This window comes from Nipponia nippon, unplaced genomic scaffold (genome assembly GCF_047370975.1).
Source record: "Nipponia nippon isolate SJK-2023a ecotype South Korea unplaced genomic scaffold, ASM4737097v1 scaffold_2, whole genome shotgun sequence".
NCBI lineage: Eukaryota > Metazoa > Chordata > Aves > Pelecaniformes > Threskiornithidae > Nipponia > Nipponia nippon.
The window spans coordinates 130,632,134-130,651,726 of NW_028262336.1; the positions used below are offsets into that span (position 1 = coordinate 130,632,134).

At 72.7% G+C, this 19,593-nt stretch overlaps 2 protein-coding genes across 4 annotated transcripts; both read right to left on the reverse strand.

Annotated features, from left to right (window-relative positions):
• Positions 1 to 335: 335 nt before the first annotated feature.
• Positions 336 to 15,325, reverse strand: INPPL1 (inositol polyphosphate phosphatase like 1). Of its 3 annotated transcripts, none has more exons than XM_087756794.1 (28): positions 15,108 to 15,324; positions 10,474 to 10,537; positions 9,501 to 9,651; positions 9,288 to 9,408; positions 9,076 to 9,213; positions 8,898 to 8,988; positions 8,371 to 8,460; positions 8,073 to 8,171; positions 7,759 to 7,909; positions 7,431 to 7,537; positions 7,098 to 7,200; positions 6,817 to 7,013; positions 6,377 to 6,494; positions 4,765 to 4,861; positions 4,546 to 4,684; positions 4,366 to 4,465; positions 4,204 to 4,292; positions 4,040 to 4,121; positions 3,856 to 3,945; positions 3,635 to 3,748; positions 3,456 to 3,544; positions 3,282 to 3,369; positions 3,031 to 3,186; positions 2,872 to 2,956; positions 2,422 to 2,571; positions 1,618 to 2,338; positions 1,418 to 1,545; positions 340 to 697 (listed from the first exon to the last, which is right to left on the reverse strand). In XM_087756794.1, exons 1-28 carry the CDS (start codon positions 15,266 to 15,268, stop codon positions 607 to 609), a joined length of 3,810 nt encoding a protein of 1,269 aa, XP_087612920.1. In that variant the 5' UTR covers positions 15,269 to 15,324; the 3' UTR covers positions 340 to 606. The 3 variants fall into 3 exon arrangements, with proteins under 3 accessions (XP_087612919.1, XP_087612920.1, XP_087612921.1); XM_087756795.1 differs by lacking the exon at positions 340 to 697 and having other exon boundaries at positions 1,618 to 1,806; positions 1,956 to 2,338; XM_087756793.1 differs by having other exon boundaries at positions 336 to 697; positions 1,418 to 2,338; positions 15,108 to 15,325.
• A 1,073-nt stretch (positions 15,326 to 16,398) lies between these two features.
• LOC104011873 (folate receptor gamma) lies at positions 16,399 to 18,376 on the reverse strand. Its single transcript, XM_087756796.1, has 5 exons — positions 18,109 to 18,376; positions 17,777 to 17,933; positions 17,372 to 17,560; positions 17,128 to 17,263; positions 16,399 to 16,828 (listed from the first exon to the last, which is right to left on the reverse strand). The coding sequence occupies exons 1-5, from the start codon at positions 18,153 to 18,155 to the stop codon at positions 16,539 to 16,541; spliced, it is 819 nt and encodes a 272-aa protein (XP_087612922.1). The 5' UTR covers positions 18,156 to 18,376; the 3' UTR covers positions 16,399 to 16,538.
• Positions 18,377 to 19,593: the final 1,217 nt, after the last annotated feature.

Below are 19,593 nucleotides of genomic sequence, written 5' to 3' on the forward strand. Positions count from 1 at the left end.
GGGCGAAGGCACTGATCCAGCTCTGCTGCAGCAGGACCCCCCGTGTGGGGACGGGACCCCCAGAGTGGGGATGGGACCCCCCGGGTGGGGATGGGCACCCCGAGCTCTGCCCGGTGTCGTCCACAGGGGCCAGCAGAGACCCTCCATCCCATCCCATCCCATCCCACCCCACATCCCAGCTCGGCACCAGCCGGGCATCACGAAGGCACTTGGTTTGAGACGTGACTTTGCTCAGAGTCTCCTCCTCCTCCTCCTCCTCCTCCTCCTCCTCCTCCTCCCTGGCTGCGAGGGGCCGCGGTGGGAGCCAGAGGTCCCCGGGGTTCACCCCCAAAACCTCCCCCCGGCCGCAGGACCCCCCACCGCCCGCAAGACAAACGCTCATCCCTTCTCTCAATAAATAAGAAATAACTTAAACGAGGGGAGGCCCCATCACAGGACCCCCCCCTGAAATTGTCTGACCAGGACCCCCGCCCCCCCAGTCCCCCCCCGCCGTTACCCAGCACCCAGGGGGGCGGCCGCAGGGTCCCGGTGCTCCCGCCGGCTGCTGGTGAGGGCCGCTGCTGGTGATGGCGGGACGCACAGTGAGGGACGCACGGACGCGGGATGCTATTTGCGGAGCTGGAGGCTCTCCAGGAGGACGCGCTTGTGGCCGGGGTCCAGCACGCCGGCCTCCTCCAGGTCCTCCTCCGTGATGTCACTGGGGGGGACGGGAGGGAGGCGTGGGGCTCGCTGCCCCCGGGGGCACCCCAGCCGCGGGGGGGATCCCCTCAGTGGGCACAGGAGCCCCCGCTCCTCAGTGCCCACCCAGCCACCTCCCCATCCCCGCTGTGGGGCTGTGTGGCCCCAGGAGGGCAGTGGGGACCCCCCAATGCAGCAGGGATCCCTGGGGGGCAGCAGGGGCCCCCCAATGCAGCGGGGACACGACAAAGCAGCGGGGACACCCCCCAAAGTAGCAGGGACCCCCAGGGGCAGCAGGGACCCCCCAAAGCAGCAGGGACTGCCAGGGGAAGCAAGGACCCCCCAAAGCAGCAGGGTCTGCCAGGGGCAGTGGAGACCCCCACAAAGTACCAGGGACCCCCAGGGGCAGCAGGGACCCCCAAAAGCACCAGGGACCCCCCAAAGCACCAGGGGACCCCCCAAAGCAGCGGGGACTGCCAGGGGAAGCAAGGACCCCCCCCCAAAGTAGCAGGGACCCCCAGGGGCAGCAGGGACCCCCCAAAGCACCAGGGAACCCCAGGGGAAGCAGGGACCTCCAAAGCAGCGGAGATCCCCGGGGGCCAGCGGGGACCCTCCCAGGGGTCTCCCCATGGCAGGGTGCCCCCACCCCAGCGTCACCGTGACCCCCCGGGGAGGGCGAGGACCCGCTGGGGCCGCAGGGTGGGCAGGGGTCCCCGCAGGGCAGCGGGGGGCCGCTCACCTGAGGAACTCCAGGTCGTCCCAGCCGTTGCGCACCAGCCCCTCCTCGTACCGCTCCAGCCCCAGCGCCCGCAGCCACTCGCCCACGCCGGGCACGGCGCCCACGCCACGGCTCGCCGGGCACAGCGCCTGCGCGGCAGCGCCGTCAGCCCTGCCTCGCCCCAGGGACCCCCCAGGCCCCCTGATCCCCCCAACACCCACCTCCTCAGCCAGGTCCTCCTGGATGCTCTCCCGGATGGAATGGGGGGGGAAGGCGAGGGGCCGGCTGTAGTCGGGGTGCAGGCAGCGGGGGGGCAGCTCCAACCGCCCCGCCTTGGCCAGCAGCGGCGGAGGGGGGGCCGCCTTCCCCTTCCCGCCGGCGTAGTCCACCTCGCTCAGCGTCTTGGCCATCTGCAGCACCGAGCAGGAGCGGTCATCCAGCAGCCCCCCCACCGCCGGCAGCCCCCCAGCAGCGGGGGTCCCGCCGGGCCCCTCCAGCCCAAAGCCGGCCCCGACGGACGGCGGGGGCCGGGGGTGCAGCTTGGGCGGGGGGGACTCGCCGAAGGCCGGCCGCGGTTTGGGCTCCTCGCGCCCAGTGGGTGCCGGCAGCTCCTTGGCGCTGCCGTAGAAGGGGTTGGGGGGCAGCTCCAGCTCCCGTGGCAGCGGCGGCGGGGGGAAATCCGGCGGCGGCAGGTTGAGGGTGCCAGCGTCCTCGTCCGAAGAGCTCTCCTCGCCGCGGCACGCCGGTGGCTGACCGGTTGAGGGGTGCCGGCGTCGCTCCGGCACCGCCAGCTGCACCTTGGCCTTGGGGGCAGGGGGTTTGCCAGGGTCCCCGGGCGCCAGCAGCTGGTGTGGGACCCCCTCCAGCACGTAGTACGCCGGGTTGTTGAAGCTGTTCTTCAGCGGCCCCCCCGCCGGCTCCGGCGTCACCTCCACCTTGGACCTGCGGGCACGGGGGTGAGGGTGGCACCCCGGGGCGCGGGGGGAGCCGGAGGGGGTCCCCCAGCCCTGCCCGTCCCCCCTCACCGGCTCGGGGCGGCCTCGTCCCTGGTGGTGCCGCGGTGCGGGGCGGGGGGCCGGGGGGCTGGCGCAGCGCTGCCCTTCTCCGGCTCCTCCAGGAGCTTCGCCGGGGCGGCGGTGGGCGGCTCGGCACTGGTGGGCTTCCGCCCCACCGACCTGGGCGACAAGAGGTGGTGGGTGCCCCATGGGGCTCAGCCCCCTGGGATGGGGCTCAGCCCCCCGGGACGGGGCCAGTACTGCTCTTGGTGGCACCGCGCCCCCCGTCCCTGACCCGTGTGGCATGGAGCCAGCACCGAGACTGTCCCCAACCACGTCACACGCGCCATCCCGGAGGGATGCTCTGCGCGCCGCCTGTGCTCCCGCGGCACTGGGGGATGCCTGAGCCTCCCCAGCCCGCTCAGGACCCCCAGCCGGGGGCCACCGCTGCTCCCCACCCCCCGAGCCCTGTCCCCGTACTTGGCATAGTCCTGGTTGGCTCTGGCACCCAGCAGCACCTTCCCTTTGCCGGCCGCCGTCTCGTCCTTATCGATGCTGATCCACTCTGCCAGGAGACAGGGCCTCAGTGGGGGGGGGTCCCGTCCCCGCCGTCCCCCCTGGGGTGGGGTGGGGCCTCACCGTAGAGCCTCTCGCGGGTGCCCAAGCGCTCGGTGGGCACCCGGACCTTCATGGAGCCGCGGATGTTGCCCGTCTCCTCGCCCCGGTGCGACAGGTAGGTGAGGAACTGCTGCGCCGTGCTGCCGATCATGGACTTCAGGGCAATGACGCACTCCCCTGGGGGCGGCAGCGGCGGGGGTCGGGGGTCCGCATCCCCAAGGGACCCCCCCGGGAGGGCGGCGCGGTGCCGGGGAGCCGGCGCGGGCACTCACCGTAGGACTCGTAGCCGTCGAGGGATTTGACGGTGAGCAGGAGGTGCTGGTCCTGCAGGTACTCGATCTCGGAGAGGATGGGCTTCAGCTGCGGGTGAGGGGACGGGTGACGGCGCTGGGGGGGGGGTCTCCGCCAGCAGCCCCCCGGCGCCAGCCCTGCCAGCCCCTCCTCACCGTGGGCAGCTGCCGCGACGACCACTGCACCTTGAGGAAGTTGATGTTGTCGCTGCTCTGGCTGTCGTTCTCGAAGCTTTTCTTGAACTCTGCGGTGGCAGGGGGACACGCGGCCCCCGTCAGCCCCCTGGGACCGCGCCGAGCCCCCCGGGACCCCCCGCCACCGCGCCGGCCCGCACCTTCCAGGCAGGTGGAGTAAAACTCGATGAAGAACTTGGTGCGGCTGGCCGTCTTCACAATGGCCTCGATGCTCTCGAACTCGATGTACGCCTGCTCGGAGGACTTGGAGAGCCCTCCAGGGAGAGGCGAGGCGTTGGGACCCCCCCGGGACCCCCTGCTTCTCGAGGGAGAGGTGGAACCCGCCGGGAGGGGAGCGGGGCGTCCCCTTGGGCACAGGCACCTTTTTTGGAGACGAACTGGGACGTCACCCCCACCTCAAAGGAGCCAAAGACGGGCGAGTGGTCGCTGGTGACGATGTCGTCCGTGCACCCTGCGGCCAGACGGGATGGAGGGGGGGGTCAGGGTGGGGGGACCCGTCCCCGGAGGAGGGGGGACGGCGTCCCGGGGGGTCGCACGCCGCTCACCGTAGGCGTTGCAGTTGATGTGAGTCTCGGGGTAGGACTTCCAGAGGATGCGGTCGCACCAGGATGGCACGTTGGTGCGGACCTGGTGGGGATGGGGCGCGGAGGGAGGGTCAGGCTGGGGTGACCCCCCCCCCACCCTGACCCCCCCCCATCCCAGCACCTACCCCCGTGGGCTTCTGCTTGTGCCAGACGTAGGTGTCCCGGGAGCCCCGCTCGTAGCGGTAGGTGGGGGGGAAGGTGATCTCCTCCTCGCCTGCACCGACAGCGGGGGGTCGGGACGGGCCCAGCAGCGGGGGCCGCCCCCCCCGGCCCCCCCCAGCCCTCACCGAAGCGCAGGAAGACTTTGTGCTTCTCCTTCTCCAGGTTGAGCTGATCCACCTTCAGCAGCGGCTCCAGCTCCTTGCGGCTGATGTAGTTGAGGATCTCCTGCGGGACAGAGGGGCTGGCACGGGGCGGGGGTCCGGCACCCGCCGCCCCCTCCCCACCCCGCGCCACCCTCCCCCCACCTGGATGTCCATGTCCAGGCGATAATTGAGGTCCCCGAACCAGAAGAGGTGGGTGAAGCGGAGGGAGATGTCGAAGGAGCTCAGCTGCTTGTCCCCCAGCGAGAGCAGGCGCAGGATGTCCAGGTAGTTCTGGTTCCTCCTGCCCGGGGAGGGGACACGGGGACGGGGTGACACAGGGACGGGGCAGGATGAGGCCCGTCCCGCGGTGGGGGTGCTCACCGTGCCGTCTTCTCGTTGCCGGAGGTGAGGTGGCAGTTGACGAAGCCGAAGGAGGTGCCATTGAACATGAAGGAGACGCCCACAGCTCCCTTGTTGCCTGCAGGGACACGGGGGTGGGGGCAGGATCAGGCCCGGGCGGGGACCCACGGGCTGCCCCCCACCCCGGGGGGACGGGGACCCAGCTGCCCCCATGCCCCGGTGACAGGGCGCGGTCCCCACCCAGGCTGTGCGGGGCCCGGGCTCCCGGCATGCACCCAGACCCCTCCTCGTGCAACACACACGCACCCGGACCCCTCCTCGTGCAGCACACGCACCCGGACCCCTCCTCGTGCAACACACGCACCCGGACCCCTCCTTGTGCAACGCACACGCACCCGGACCCCTCCTCGTGCAGCACACGCACCCGGACCCCTCCTCGTGCAACACACACGCACCCGGACCCCTCCTTGTGCAACGCACACGCACCCGGACCCCTCCTCGTGCAGCACACGCACCCGGACCCCTCCTCGTGCAACACACACGCACCCGGACCCCTCCTTGTGCAACACACACGCACCCGGACCCCTCCTCGTGCAGCACACGCACCCGGACCCCTCCTCATGCAATGCGCATGCACCAGGACCCCTACTCGTGCAATGCGCACACGCCCAGACTCCTCGTGCAACACACATGTGCCTGGACCCCTCCTCGTGTGATGCACACGTGCCCAAGACCCCTCCTTGTGCAACACATATGCTCCAGGACCCCTCCTCGTGCAATGCACACCCCCCAGACCCCTCCTCGTGCAACGCACACACCCCCAGACCCCTCCTCGTGCAACACACACAGACCCTTCCTCATGCAATGCACGCACACCCAGACTCCTCCCCAGGCAACACAGGCGCTCCAGGACCCCTCCTTGTGCAAGGCACGCAACACCAGGACCCCTCCCTGTGCAACACACGCGCTGCAGGACCCCTCCCCGCGCAATGCACGCACACCCAGGCTCCTCATCATGCAACACGTGTGCTCCAGGACCTCCATGCGTGCAACACACACGTGCCAGGACCCCTCCTTGTGCAACACACACACATCATACAATGCGTGTGCTCCGGGACCCCTCCTTGTGCAACGCACACACTCATGAGGACACCTTGTGCAACACATGCAACACCAGGACCTCCCTCCGTGCAACACATGCATGCCACGACCCCTCCCCGTGCAACGCACACCCCCCCCAGACTCCTCCCCGTGCAACACGTGGGCCCCAGGACCCCTCCCCATGCAATGCATGGGACGATGGGACCCCTCCCCATGCAGCACACACACACCAGGACCCCTTCTTGTGCGACGCGCACACACTGGGCCCCCTCCCCGTGCAATGCAGGTGCTCCGGTATCCCTCCTCGTGCAACGCACACACGCCAGGACCCCTCCTTGTGCAACGCACACACACTGGGCCCCCTCCCCATGCAGCACACACACACCCCTAGACCCGTCCTCATGCAACAGACGTGCTTGGACCCCTCCTGGTGCAATTCATGCAACCCCAGGACCCCTCCCCGTGCAACACCCACGTGCCCAGACCCCCCTCATGCAGCGCACGCCCGCCGCCCCGCAGCTCCGGCCCCTACCCAGGGTGTTGGCGATCCCCGTCTTGACGCTGGAGGTGCTGACGTGGCTGATGCGGTTCTCGTGCTCCGGCTTCACCAGCACCACCACCTTGATGTTCCACAGGGACTGCATGGCCACCTGCGGGCCCGCGGCCACCGTGAGACCCCCGCCTCTGCCGGGACGCACCGGGGAGCAGGTCCCCGTCCCGTGGGCGCAGGGTGCCCCTCGGGTGCACCCACGGGGGTGGCTCATCGCAGAAGCCCCCTCCTCTCCCACCAAGGGCCGTTCCCTGGGGAAACCCACCACCACCGGCACCACGAGACCGCCCCAAAACACCCGGCGTCGGCAAAGCCGGAGCACCCGCAGCCTCCCCAGGAGCCGGAGGGACACCGAGCATCGCCCAGCTCCGTCACCCAGCAGCATCTGCATCCCACACCCCCCGGGACCCCCAGGTTCCTACCGGGCGGTACTCGACCTCCGTGAAGTCCTTCAGCACGGCGCGGAGGAAATCCACCCACTCCTTGTCCCCCAGGGAATTCTCCTGGGTGCCAAAGACGTAGATGTCGTGGGGGATGGCGACCGTCACCTCGTCCAGCGTCTTCCCCAAACCCTTGGAGGTGAACCACGACGTGATGCTCTTGGGCGGGGGCACGCTGCCTGCGGCGAGGGGGGGACAGGGCACGGTCAGGGGGGACCCCGGGGGCTCAGCCCCCCCGGTGGGACCCCCCCGGCCCCGCTCACCCATGTTCCAGGTGCCGATGAAGATGGAGATCATGTCGGGCTCGTCCTGGTGGGAATGCTTGTTCTTCATCAGCTGCAGGAGCTGGCAGAAAGCCTCTCGCTTCTGCGGGGGGGGCGGCGGTCAGCGGGGGGAGAGGGGCTCCCCACGGCCCCCACGACTCGGCTCGGCCAAACTCAGCACCTCCCCAGCATGGGGGACGGGGCAGGGACCTCCCCGGGGACACCCCCGGCCACCGGGCACCCAGCACCCGTCCCCGTTTAACCGGGGGTTAAATCCTGCATCCCCACCCCTAAGAGGGGGACGCCCCCCCGTCCCGGCAGAGCGCGACCCACCCGGGCGCTGACGAAAACGAAGTCTTTCCGTTGCGTTTTATCCTTTTCCTTCTCGAAAACGATGCCCAGTTTGTTCTGCACCCGCTGGGACTTGATCAGCTGCCGGACTGGGGGAGAGGCGGCGGGGGGGTACTGGGCTCCGGCTGGGCACCGTCACCCCCCCAGCCCGGGGTCTGGGGGACACCAGGGTGGGGGGACACCCAGGCTGGGGACAGCCAGCTGCTCCCGCCCCGCCGCCGAGCCCCGCAGGGACGCCCCCCCTCCGCTCCAGCGCAAAGTCAGCGCCGGCGCGGGGCGCAGGGTCCCCCGGCCGCGTCCCCCCGCTCACTCTTGTCGTGGGTGAAGGTGTTCCAGTCCTCCTGGGAGTCCTTCTGCTTCTTCAGCACCACCAGCTTCCCCCCCTCCACGTCCACGCTCAGCGTGTACTTCTGCGACTTGCCGATCTTGGTCAGGTCCCCCAGGGTGACGTCCAGCTTCACCTGCGGCGGGACACCGGGTGCTGCGGCGGGGAGAGGGGACGCCCCCGGCACCCAGCCCCGCCGCCGCCCCCGGGGACGCCGAGAGCTTTGTGCCCTCGGTGCCACGCCGATGCCGAACCCCCCCGAGGACCCTTCTGCCGCGGCGGGGGGCACCGGGACTCACCTCGAAGGTCTGCACCGGGATGCTCTTGGCCTTGCGGGAGAGGGGCTGGGCGGGGGCGGCGGGGGCGGCCGAGCTCATCTCCTGCAGGGCTTTCAGCGCCTGGCAGAGCCGCGGGCGGCATCAGCCGAGCACTGGGCACCGCGGCCCCCAGCCCAGCCAGCCCCCCCAGTCCCCCGCCCACGGGGTCCCCCCTGTGCCACCCAGGCGGCTCGTTTGGCCCCGGCACCATCCGGATCGTGCCCCGGCCGTACCCTGGCCGAGCCGGCCCAGACCCCCACCACGGGACCCCCAGCCTCACCTTCTTCTCGATGCTGGAGAGGAAATCCTTCAGCACGGACAGCTTCAGCACCAGGCTCTCCAGCTCCTGCTCCCCGCTCTGCCCCGCCGTCTGAAACCCTCGGCACGTCACGGCCGGCCCCGGCGCCACCACGGCACCGGGACGGGACCCCTGGATCCACCCCAGCTCCCCCCGAGGGGCAGGACCCCCTGGCACCATGGGATGGGCAGGACAGGACCCCCAGATCCACCCCAGCCCCCCGGAGGGGCAGGACCCCCCAGCACTGCAGGATGGGGCAGGATGGGACCCCCAGATCCACCCCAGCCCCCCGGAGGGACAGGACCCCCCAGCACCGTGGGATGGGGCAGGACGCGACCCCCGGATCCACCCCAGCCCCCCGGCACCGCGGGACGGGGCAGGACGGGTGGGCGTCTCTCCGCTGGCTCTCCCACCACCCCCGTGTCCCCGCGGACGGTGCCGTGGGGGGTCCGTGGGCAGGGCCCCCAGGGTGGGGGGGTGGCACCGCCGTGTCCCCACGTCCCCCTCACCTGCTGCAGGATCTTGGAGACCATGGGGGAGCTCTGCTGGTCAAACACCTTGGAGAGGATCTCCAGCCCCGCCAGCACCTTGTCCACCTCGCTGGGGAGGGCGAGAGCAGTGGGCTCAGCAGGCGGCACGGCCGGCTGTCCGTCCGTCCGTCCCTCCATCCCAGTGCCCGGCGCCCACCTGTGCAGCCGTTTGCAGGAGGTGACAAGGGTCTTGTTGAGGTGGGGGAGGCTGCTGGCCCCCCCCTTCACCGCCTCCAGGTCCAGCGTGTAGCTGCCCTTCAGGTACTCGTGGGAGATGCTGCTCAGGCCGTTGGTGCTGCAGGGAGGGAGCGTGGAGGGTGAGGAGCTGGCAGGGACAGGCAGGGGACGGGCAGGAGCGCAGACCCTCACCTCTCCGCCGTCCCCTCCGGCACGGCCGGCCCCAGGCCGGTGGGGCTGAGCCCCGCCGAGGCACCGGAGAAGCTGGTGGAGCCGGAGCGCGGCGGTAACGGCGGCTTTTCATCCTCCCCATCTGCAACAGGGTGAGGAGGGGGTCGGTCACAGCCCCCGCGGGGACCGGGGGTCCCGGGACCCCAGCCAGCCGCCCCGCTCGCCCTGCCCTACCCGAGTAGTCCCTGTCCTCCGCGGCCTCCTTCTCCTTCTCCCTCTCGACGGGGAAGAGGAGGGTGCAGACCAGCCCCTGGTTGGGCTGCAGGTACAGGGCGATCAGCTCGCTCAGCGTCTTGAAGCGTCTCACCTGCACCCCCTGCGACGTCTGCGGGGAGACGGGGACCGTCAGCGCCCACGGCGGGGTCACCCGCACCCCTGCGCAGGGACCCCCGTGCAGGGACCCCCCCCGCGCAGAGACCCCCCTGTGCAGGATGGGGTGCTGACCCCACAGCCCCAAGGCTGAGCCCCGCGGGGCACGGGGCCCGGTGCACGTGGCACCCCGCCGCCGCGCCGCGGCTGCCTGCCGGGAGGGCTGGCAGGGTGCAGGCAGCAGGCAGCAGCCATCCCTTGGCCTCCTCCCTCCCGGGGGCGGCTTTTTCCTGCCTGCCCGGACAGCACAAAGGGGCTTCTGTTGCTCTAAAAATACCCAGTGGCGCCGGCCGGCCAAGACGGGCGCTGCCAAGCCGCCTGGCCGTGCCGGCGAGCCGGGCACGCTCATGGCACCGGGCCGAGCCCCGCCGAGCCACCCGGCCATGCCGGAGAGCCGGGCACGCTCATGGCACCGGGCCGAGCCACCCGGCCATGCCGGAGAGCCGGGCACGCTCATGGTATGGGGCCGAGGCTGAGCCCCGCCGAGCTGTGCGGCCGTGCCGGAGAGCCAGGCACGCTTACAGCACCGGGCCGAGGCCGAGCCCCGCTGAGCCGTGCGGCTGTGCCGGAGAGCTGGGCACGCTCATGGCACGGGGCCGAGGCAGAGCCGTGCGGCTGTGCCGGAGAGCCGGGCATGCTCACGGCACCCCCCAGCAAGAGCCAGCTGCGGGCTGGGGGTCCCAGCACCCCGACCTCCCGCAGCCCGTACCGGGACCCCCCGCCCCAGCTCCCGAAGAGCCAGGGGATGGCCGGTGTCACGGGGAGGGACGTTGCCCACCTGCACGGCCAGAAAGTCCTCCTCGTCGGGCAGGATGCGGTAGGTGTGGACGTGCTTCTGGAACCTGTGGGCAGCGGCGGGCGTCAGGCAGAGGTGGGGGACACAGCATCCCCTCCCCCCCCCCCAGGCACCCATCCTGCGGGACCCTCGTGTCACCGGCCAGGCACGAGCAGCCACAGCGAGAAGGAGCCCCAGTACCACCATCACCCGTGGCATGCAATGAGCTGCCAGGTCTCAGCCCGGCTCCCATGGGAAAATGCCTGTGGGACGGGTGCTGGGGGTCCCAGATGGGTGCTGGGGTGTCCCAGAGCGACCCCCCGCTTGCTCTGAGGGGGACCCCACGATCGACATCCCCGTGTCCCCAGGCAGTGCCGCAGCCTGCCCCGTGCCACGCCATGGATCCCGGCCCTCCTGCCCATCCGTGTGCCAGAGCGGGCGTCCCCTGCCCGCAGTGCAGGCAGGAGCAGGAGCAGGCAGGAGCAGGCAGGAGCAGGCAGCCGCTGGCAGCCGGGAGGCCAGGAAACAATTTATTTTTCAATGGAAGCTCACAGGAACCGGGGACGCGATCCCGGGGCAGGGGGTGACGGGCGGCGCTGAGAGACGGGGTGCCGACACCAGCGGGAGCAGGGAGCGGGACCGGGACCCCGCGCGCGTCTGCTCCGTGGCAGATGGACACTGGGAGCCGGGGACCCCCAGCACAGCCAGACCCCCCCCCCCACCGATGCCAGCGGCAGGGACGGTGGCTCCTGGCCTGGCCCCTGGCCACAGCGCTCAGGGAGGTCACCGGGAACATAGAGGCGGCTGTCACCACGCCAGGGCCACCTGTCAGTGGGACCGAGCTCAGCTGCGGTGTCCCCTGCCCCAGTGGCACCCTGCCGTGGGGCTGGGGGACGGGGACCAGGCGGTGTCCCCCTGCCACCATGCCATGCCGCTGGAGGGGGTGCCGTGCCCTGCAGTGCCGGGTCCCCTGGTGCCAGCCCGCTCCCCACAGCATCAGGTCCCCTGGTGTCACCCCGCTTGCCACAGCACCGGGTCCCTTAGTGCCACCCCACTCCCCATGGTGCTGGGTCCCCTGGTGCCACCCCACTCCCCACAGTGTCAGGTCCCCTCCCTGGTGTCACCCCACTTGCCATGGTGCTGGGTCCCCTGGTGCCACCCCACTGCCCACAGTGCCAGGTCCCCTGGTGCCACCCCATTTGCCACAGTGCTGGGTCCCTTAGTGCCACCCCGCTCCCCACGGCATCGGGTCCCCCGGTGTCACCCCACTTGCCACGGTGCCAGGTTCCCTGGTGCCACCCCGCTCCCCACGGTGCCAGGTCTCCTCCCTGGTGCCACCCTGCTCCCCACAGCACTAGGTCCCCAGTGTCACCCCACTTGCCATGGTGCTGGGTCCCTTGGTGTCACCCCGCTCCCCAGGGCCTCGGGTCCCTGTCCCCCAGCCCCGCAGCGAGCGGGGGCACGGCCCCAGCATCCCCCCAGGGGCTCCAGAAAGGGGATCCCCCATTTCTGCCCCCCCGCCCCACCCCATGGACATGACCCATCCCCGTGGCAGCCGGCGTCGCACCCCAGCACGCCGGGGGTCCAGCACCCGCTCCCCCAGCCCCGGGGCTGCTCCTGGGTGCCCCAATGCCCAGAGAGGGGTCGTGGGGGGCCCAGGGAACCCCCCACTGGGGGGGGCTGACTGGGAACCCTCTCGGGGGGGGGGGTAAGGGGAACCCCCTGCTTGAGGGATCTGAGGGGTCCCCAATTCAAAGGAATCCTGGGGGGGGTGTCAACATGGAAGATCCCAAACTGGTATCGGGGGCTCCATCTGGGACCCCCAGCTGGTGGGATCGCCCCCACCCCAGCTGCCCAGCCCCGCACCGCTCGCGGCTGCTGTTTTGGTGAGTAATCCCTGGGGGCCGGGGAGCGCCGGGCTCATGCCGGGGCTGCCGGCACAAAGAGCCATTATGTTGGAGCGCGGCCGCCGGCGAGCGCCGGGGCTCCCTGCCGGCTCTGCCACGCCAGCCGGCATCCCGCCGCGGCCCGGCCGGCACAGCGGGGACCACCCACGCGCCCACCACCGAGAGGGGCACCCACCGCTGCCGTCCCCATCAGCCAGCAGAGAGCCGGGACGGGGGCTCCGGCCCCCCGTCCTCCCGTGGGACACCGCACGGGGACCGTCCCCACCGGCATCGCTTGCCAGCCGCCAGCCGGCGATGCCAGCGCTCCCCAGAGCCGCCACCGCCACGTGCCGGCACCGCCTGCTCCGGCGAAGTCCCGGTGTGCCGTGGCCGGCCCGGCGGAGGCCACGGCATGTCGGCGGGAGGGTTAAAGGAAGACGGCGCTGCCGGGATCCCGGCGCAGTTCCCTTTCCTCCTCCTGCCCCCGCAGCTATTTTTAGGCCCAGCGGCGGCCACTGCCGATGGCCGCAGCAGCCCCGGCCGCCCCCGCGCCGGCGAGGGGGCTTGGTGGGACCGCAGCACACTGCTGCCCACCGCTGCCCTCTGCCCAGCCAAGGACCCCCACCGGTCCTCGCTGCGGCAGGGTCTGGCACAGCTGCCCGCTGTGGCATCCACGTGCCAAGCTTTGCCCCACTGCGTTGTCCCGGCCCGCGGCATGGCCACGCGGCACCCGCAGCCAGGCCAGTGGCATGGAGCTGGTGCTGGAAGCCAGAGCCAGTGAGCCCAAGGGAAAAGCCATAGCCAGGCCAGACAGCCTGCCGGGGCCAGCGGCACAGGGGCACACCGGCCTCCGTGCCAGCCCCGCGGCGGGGATGCCACGTTCCCACCACCGGCACCCAGTCAGGTGCCCCCACACATCCCCCAGCCCCGTGGCACCGTCGGGTGCCGATATTCACAGGGGCGAGGCGTGCTCTCCCCCCGCCGTGCCGCTGGTGCCGTGCTGCCAGTGCCGCTCGCCACCCCGGCTTCGTGGCAGGGAGCCGGTGGCCACGGCCACGCTGTGCCCACGTGGCTGGGAAAACGAATTTGCACGAGCCACCGGCCGCATGGAAGGAGGACGGTGCCACCGCAGAGGCTGCACGCCCTGCGCCGGTGCGGCACATGGCGCAGCCCCAGGCCAGGGCAGGCCGGCTCGCGGCAAAGTCCTGGTTCTCTCTCATTTGCCGTAAGGAGCCAGCGGCTGCCAGCGCCCACGGGCTCTCGGGGAGCGGAAAAGCCTCATTTCGAGGTGCCCTCACCACCGTGCCGCACCGCCTGCCCCGCAACCACATCAAGGTCTCGGTGCTGGCGCAGGCAGCCGGCCCCGAGCGGAGCCGGCGGTGCGCCCCAGGAGCATCCTGGCACGGCGCTGAGCCGCACTGCCAGCACACCGAGGTGCCGGCGAGGCCCAGGGCATAGCGGGGTGGCCGGGCTCCGCTGCACGGTGACGGCCAGGCTGCTGCCCCGGTGCCACCGCGCGCTCAGCCCCAGGGCCGGCACGGCCACCGAGGAGGGGGTGGCAGCACCTCGGGGACCCCCAGGGCCGGTGGCACTCAGCCGTGGCCCGGCACCAGCCGGCGTGGAGCCACCGAGCCCTCCAGCGTGACCCGTGGGCACAGAGCCGGCCCCCCCAGCAGCCCCCCGGGGCTGGGGACCCCAAGAGCGCAGGGTGGGGGCCAGGCCCCCGTCCTCACAGCCCCCCGCGGCGGCAGGGCGGGTGCCCCAGCCCCCCGGAGCCGGCCCTGCTCCCCACGGTGCCTGTCCCCTGCCAGTGCCCCCCGGCCTGTCAGCGCCCAGGACCCCCAGCAGTGCCCGTGCCCCCCGGTCTCCCCGTGTCTGTGCCCCCCAGCCCCCCCGCAGCTATGGGCACCCACTGCCCACCCCAGCCCCCCCGGTTCCCAGTCCCTGCCCCCAGTGCCGGTGACTCCCATGTCCAGCGGGTCCCCCCTCTGCCTGCTGCCCTCTGGGAGTCGGTGACCCCCCAGTGCTCCCCGGGACACCCCACCCGTGCCCCCCAGTGCTCCCCCAGTGTTCCCCTGGATCCCCTCCGCTGCCCCCCCGGACACCCTATTTGTGCCCCCGGAGCTTCCCCAGACCCCCGCCGGCGCTCCTCCGGTGCCCCCTCCCCGCGCCTCGCCGGTGCTTCCCCGGGCCCCCGGATCTCCCCGAGACGCCCCCGGTGCCCCCCAGATCTCCCCCAGACCCCCCTGGTACCTCTCGCTCCCCCCCCGCTAGCTCGTCGGTGCTCCCCCGGACCCCCCCCAGTTCCTCTCGTTTCCCCTTCCCCGGTGCTGCCCCGGACCCCCCGGTGCTCCTCCCGGTGCTCCTCCCGGACGCCCCCGGTGCCCCCCCCCCGTACTTCCCCGGACCCTCCCCAGTACCTCTCGTTCCCCCCGCCGGTGCTGCCCCGGACCCCCCCGGTGCCCCCCCGTACTTTCCCGGACCCCCCGGTACCTCTCGTTCGCCCCCCCGGTGCTCCCCCAGACCCCCCCCCCCCAGTGCTCCGCCGGACCCCCCCCCGGTGCCCCCCAGACCCCCCCCGGTACCTCTCGATCGCCCCCCCGGTGCCCCCCAGACCCCCCGGTACCTCTCGTCCCCCCCGGTGCCCCCCAGACCCCCCTCGGTGCTCCGCCGGACCCCCCCGGACCCCTCCCCGGACCCCCGCTCCCCCCGCCCCCCCGGCCCCCGGTGCCCCCCGGCCCCCGCACTCACAGCAGGCAGAGCGCGTAGGCCCCCGCCACGCTCTCGCTGTCCCGCACCAGGAAGCTGCCGTCGCGCCCGGCCCTCGCCAGCTGCTCCTCGGCCGCGGCCCGGCTCAGGTCCCGGTGGTACCAGGGCGGCGCCGGCCCCCCCGCGCCCCCCGCGCCCGCCATGCTCCGCCGCCGGGGCCGCGCCGCGGGGCCGCGCTCCGCGATGGGCGGGGGGGAGCGCCGGGGGGCGGGGGAACGGGAGGGGCGGGGGGAACCGGGGGGGCGGGGGGAACGGGAGGGGCGGGGGAACCGGGGGGGCGGGGGGAACGGGAGGGGCGGGGGAACCGGGGGGGGCGGGGGGAACGGGAGGGGCGGGGGAACCGGGAGGGGCGGGGGGAATCGGGGGCGGGGGAACCAGGGGGGCGGGGGGAACGGGAGGGGCGGGGGAACCGGGGGGGCGGGGGGAACGGGAGGGGCGGGGGAACCGGGGGGGGCGGGGGGAACGGGAGGGGCGGGGGAACCGGGGGGGGCGGGGGGAACGGGAGGGGCGGGGGAACCGGGAGGGGCGGGGGGAATCGGGGGCGGGGGAACCGGGGGGGCGGGGGGAACGGGAGGGGCGGGGGGAACCGAGGGGGGGGACCGGGGGGGACGACGGGGGGGGCGGGGGGAGCCGGGGGGCGGGCAGCGGGACCGGGAGGCGGGGAGCACCGAGGGGATGGGGGGCACAGGGGAGACGGGGGCCCCGGGGGGGGGCACCGGGGGATGGGGACACCGGGGGTCGGGCAGCAGCGGGGAGGGGGGCACCAGGGGATGGGTGGCACCGGGGGGACAGGCGGTGGCACCGGGGGGACGGGCAGCACCGAGGGGGTGGGCAGCGGCACCGAAGGACGGGCACCGGGGGCTGGAAGGATGGGGGGGGGCACAGGGCCCAGTTTGGCACGGGGATGGTGGCACCGGGCCCGGGGCCCCCACGGCCGGGGGGCTCCTTGCCGGGAGCAGGGCCCCCAGCCCGGGGCCGGCTGAGGCAGCAGCGGGGGTCCCCGGTGCCCGCCTTTCCCCATCGCTCCCCATCCCGCCCCGCACATCCCGGGTGCCGGTGACCCCCGGGCTCCCCGAGCCGTCTCCAGGGGGGTCCCGTGTCCCCGTGTCCCCGCGGCGGGGAGCCCCGTGCCCCCCGCTTTCGGGGGGGCGATGCCAGGCGGCCCAGCGGGTGGGTACGGATAAACGGGGGTGACGTCCCGCGTTCCCCCCAAAACCAGCAGGACCGGCCCCCCCCCCACGGCCCCCCAGCCCCACGGCACCCCGACACCGAGCGGGGCAGGAGCCTTTATTCACCAGCCGCACGCCGGGGGGGGGGACAGCGGCCGGTGCTGCTGGGGGACATCCCACGGGGGGGTCCTGGGGCGGCCCGGCCCCCCCCGCTGCCCGCCCGCTGCCCGCTCCTGCCTGCAGCTCAGAGCAGGCCCAGGAGGGCGGGGGGCAGCAGGGCCAGCAGGACGGGGAGCGGGGGGCCGCCGGCGGCGGCGGCGGCGGCGGTGGCACCGCGGGCGTAATACCGCGCCACGGCGATGTTGGGGTTCCCCTGCGCGGGGTCGAACCACATCTGGATGCAGCGGCCGCTGCCACGGCGGTGGAGGGTGTAGCGGTAGGAGTTGGACCAGACTTTCTCGCAGAGGTCGGCCGCCGTGGGGAAGACGAACTTGAACTTCTGGCACATGGCACCGTGGGGACACTGGTTGGTGCCTGCGGGGGGGGCGGGAGGTGGGAGGGGGGTCTTGGGGGGGGGGGGGTCGTCCCCGGTGCACGGCAGGGTATCGGGGTCCTGACGGGTCCCGCTGCCTTCGCCGGGGTGGCTTTGACCTTGGGGGACCCCCGCCCGGCTGCCAGCACCCCCCTCCACCCACGGGGACCCTCGTGCACCCCCAGACCCGCTCGCAGCCACCGAGGAGGGGGGGACGCAGCTGCCTGCTCCGCGGCGAGATGGGGGGTGGCCGGGGGGGGTCCGGCCGTGGAGGAGGGGGTCCCCGCGCCCCCCCACCGACCTGAGGTCCAGTTCCAGCCCTTGTGCCAGTTGACCTTGCAGGTGACGGCGTCCTGGCAGTCCTCCCACCACTGCTCGCAGTCCTCCCGGCACAGCGGCACGTGCAGGATCCGCTCCTTACGCCAGCTGTTGTCCACCTGCGCCGGCACCCCAGTTCATCCCACTTCATCCCAGTTCACCCCGAGGACCTCCCAGCCCTTCTGGCGGGTGGGTGGGCGCTGGGGGGGGGGGGGTCCTGCACCCACCTGGTCGATCCAGGGCCCCAGGTTGGGGGAGCACTCGTAGAGACACGTGTCCTGGATGAAGTGACGCTTGCACTTCTCCGGCATGGCCCCGCAATGGTCCCAGTTGAAATTGTACAGGTAGGACTGGTCCTGGTGAGCCTCAACACTGGTGTTGGCGGTGCAGCAGGCGTTCTCCTTCCAGAGGGCACACTGCACCGCGGCAGCCGGGGATCAGCCGCGGCTCAGCCGGGGCTCAGACGGGCCCCACCGGTGCTCCCCGGCACGGGACGGGGGGGCGGGCGGTGCCGCTGTGCCAGGGAAAGCACCGGTACCGGGTGATGGAGACCCTGCCGCGGCAGAGGACCCCGGTGCCCCCACGGCGGGTGACGCCGGTGGGTGCCGGGGGCCGGTGGGCGAGGACCCTACCTGCCCGTAGAGCTGCCCCTCGGGGCCGGGCGCCGTTTTGTGGTGCTTGGCATCCATGCAGATGTTGAGCAGCGAGTCCTGAGCCGCCGCGGCGGCGGTGGTGGCGGACGGCCAAGCCAGGAGCGCCAGCAGCAGCACCCACGCAGCCGCCATCATCCTGCCGGGGGCAACGACGGGTCAGGACGGTGGCACCGAGGCTCCTCGGCGGGAGCACCGGCACCCTGAGGGGACACGGTGCCAACGGGGACAAAGTCCCGCACGTGGGAGGCCGGCGGCACGCCGCCACTGCCAGCCCTCGGCCGGGACCACCGGCGCGGCGTCGGGGCCCTTACCTGGGGGGGTGCCAGGCACCGGGTGCCGTGGGGCGAGTGTGGCTCATCTCAAAGGTCGCGGCGCAACCCTTGGCTGCTGATCACGGGACGTCGCCCGCCACCGGCACGGGGCACGGCGGGACGAGCAGCGCCCATGTGGCACGGACAGGACGGGATGGGGCGTCGCGCCCCGCCGTCCCAGCGCGTCCCGGATCGACCCCCGCGCCCGTCCCGGCCCCGCACGGAGCCAGGAGCCGTCCTCCCGGCGCCAGGCTGGGGCCAGCGGCGGCCAAAATCCACTCGTGGCTGTTTTTCCTCCCCTCCCCCCCCGCTATGGGGGGGCCGGGCACGGCGGGGAGGGGGCCCCACGCCCCGACAGCGGCAGGAGGGGCAGGATCCGGCCGCGGGGTCCCCAGGGATGCCCTGGGGGGGGACAGGGACACCCCAGTGGGTAAGAGCTGCCCTGGGGGGGCAGATACCCCAGGGGGGCACAGGTACCCCCCCATGGTCCCAGATGTCCCCAGGGGGGCACCCATGGCCGCCGGGGGGGGCAGACCCCCCCCCAGCGTCAGACATGGCCCGGGGGGGGATGGGTACCCTGGGAGGGGCAGGTACCCCCGGGGTGACACATGATGGGGGGCAGACACAGCCCTGGGGGTCACAGATGCCCCAGGGAGGGGGGCAGATACCCCCAGGGGTCACAGATGCCCCCCATGGGTCACAGGTGCCCCGGGGGGGTCACAGATGCCCCCCTATGGGTCACAGGTGCCCCCTCCCCATGGATCACAGATGTCCCCAGAGGGGCAGGTACCCCATGGCTCACAGATGCCCCCCCCCCCATGGCTCACAGATGCCCCGGGGGGGGTCACAGATGCCCGGGGGGGTCACAGATACCACAGGGAGTCACAGATACCCCCCCCATGGCTCACAGATACCCCGGGGGGGGTCACAGATGCCCCGGGGGGGGCAGATACCCCAGGGGGTCACAGATACCCCCCCCATGGCTCACAGGTGCCCCGGGGGGCTCACAGATGCCCCCCCATGGGTCACAGATGCCCCTGGGGGGGGGTCACAGGTGCGCTGTGGGTCATAGATGCATGGGTCATAGATGCTCTGGGGGGGCAGATACCCCATGGGGGTCGCAGATAACCCCCCATGGCTCACAGATGCCCCGGGGGGGTCACAGATGCCCTAGGAGGGGGAGGTACCCCCCCCGGGGTCACAGATACCCCATGGGGGTCATTGATACCCCCCCCATGACTCACAGATGCCCCGGGAGGGGGGGGAAGATACCCCAAGGGGGTCACAGATAGCCCTGGGGGGTGAGGTACCCCCCCATTGGGGTCACAGATGCCCCCCCATGGCTCACAGATGCCCCGGAGGGGGTCACAGATGCCCCGGGGGGGGGCAGACACCCCAGGGGGTCACAGATACCCCCCCATGGCTCACAGGTGCCCCGGGGGGGGGGTCACAGATACCCCCCCATGTGTCACAGATGCCCCTGGG

Bases quoted from the DNA above. Each gene is read 5' to 3' on its own strand.
- INPPL1 (XM_087756793.1), bottom strand. From the start codon at position 15,268: ATGGCGGGCGCGGGGGGCGCGGGGGGGCCGGCGCCGCCCTGGTACCAC. The intron at 7,201-7,430 runs GTGGGTCGCGCT...CCCCCCCCGCAG, and splicing joins TCGTTTTCGTCAGCGCCCGG to AAGCGAGAGGCTTTCTGCCA. The intron at 3,545-3,634 runs GTGCGGGCCGGC...CTGCCACCGCAG, and splicing joins TTACTCCACCTGCCTGGAAG to AGTTCAAGAAAAGCTTCGAG.
- LOC104011873 (XM_087756796.1), bottom strand. From the start codon at position 18,155: ATGAGCCACACTCGCCCCACGGCACCCGGTGCCTGGCACCCCCCCAG. The intron at 17,934-18,108 runs GTAAGGGCCCCG...TGCCCCCGGCAG, and splicing joins GGTGCCTGGCACCCCCCCAG to GATGATGGCGGCTGCGTGGG. The intron at 16,829-17,127 runs GTCGGTGGGGGG...CCCCCCCCGCAG, and splicing joins GGGCTGGAACTGGACCTCAG to GCACCAACCAGTGTCCCCAC.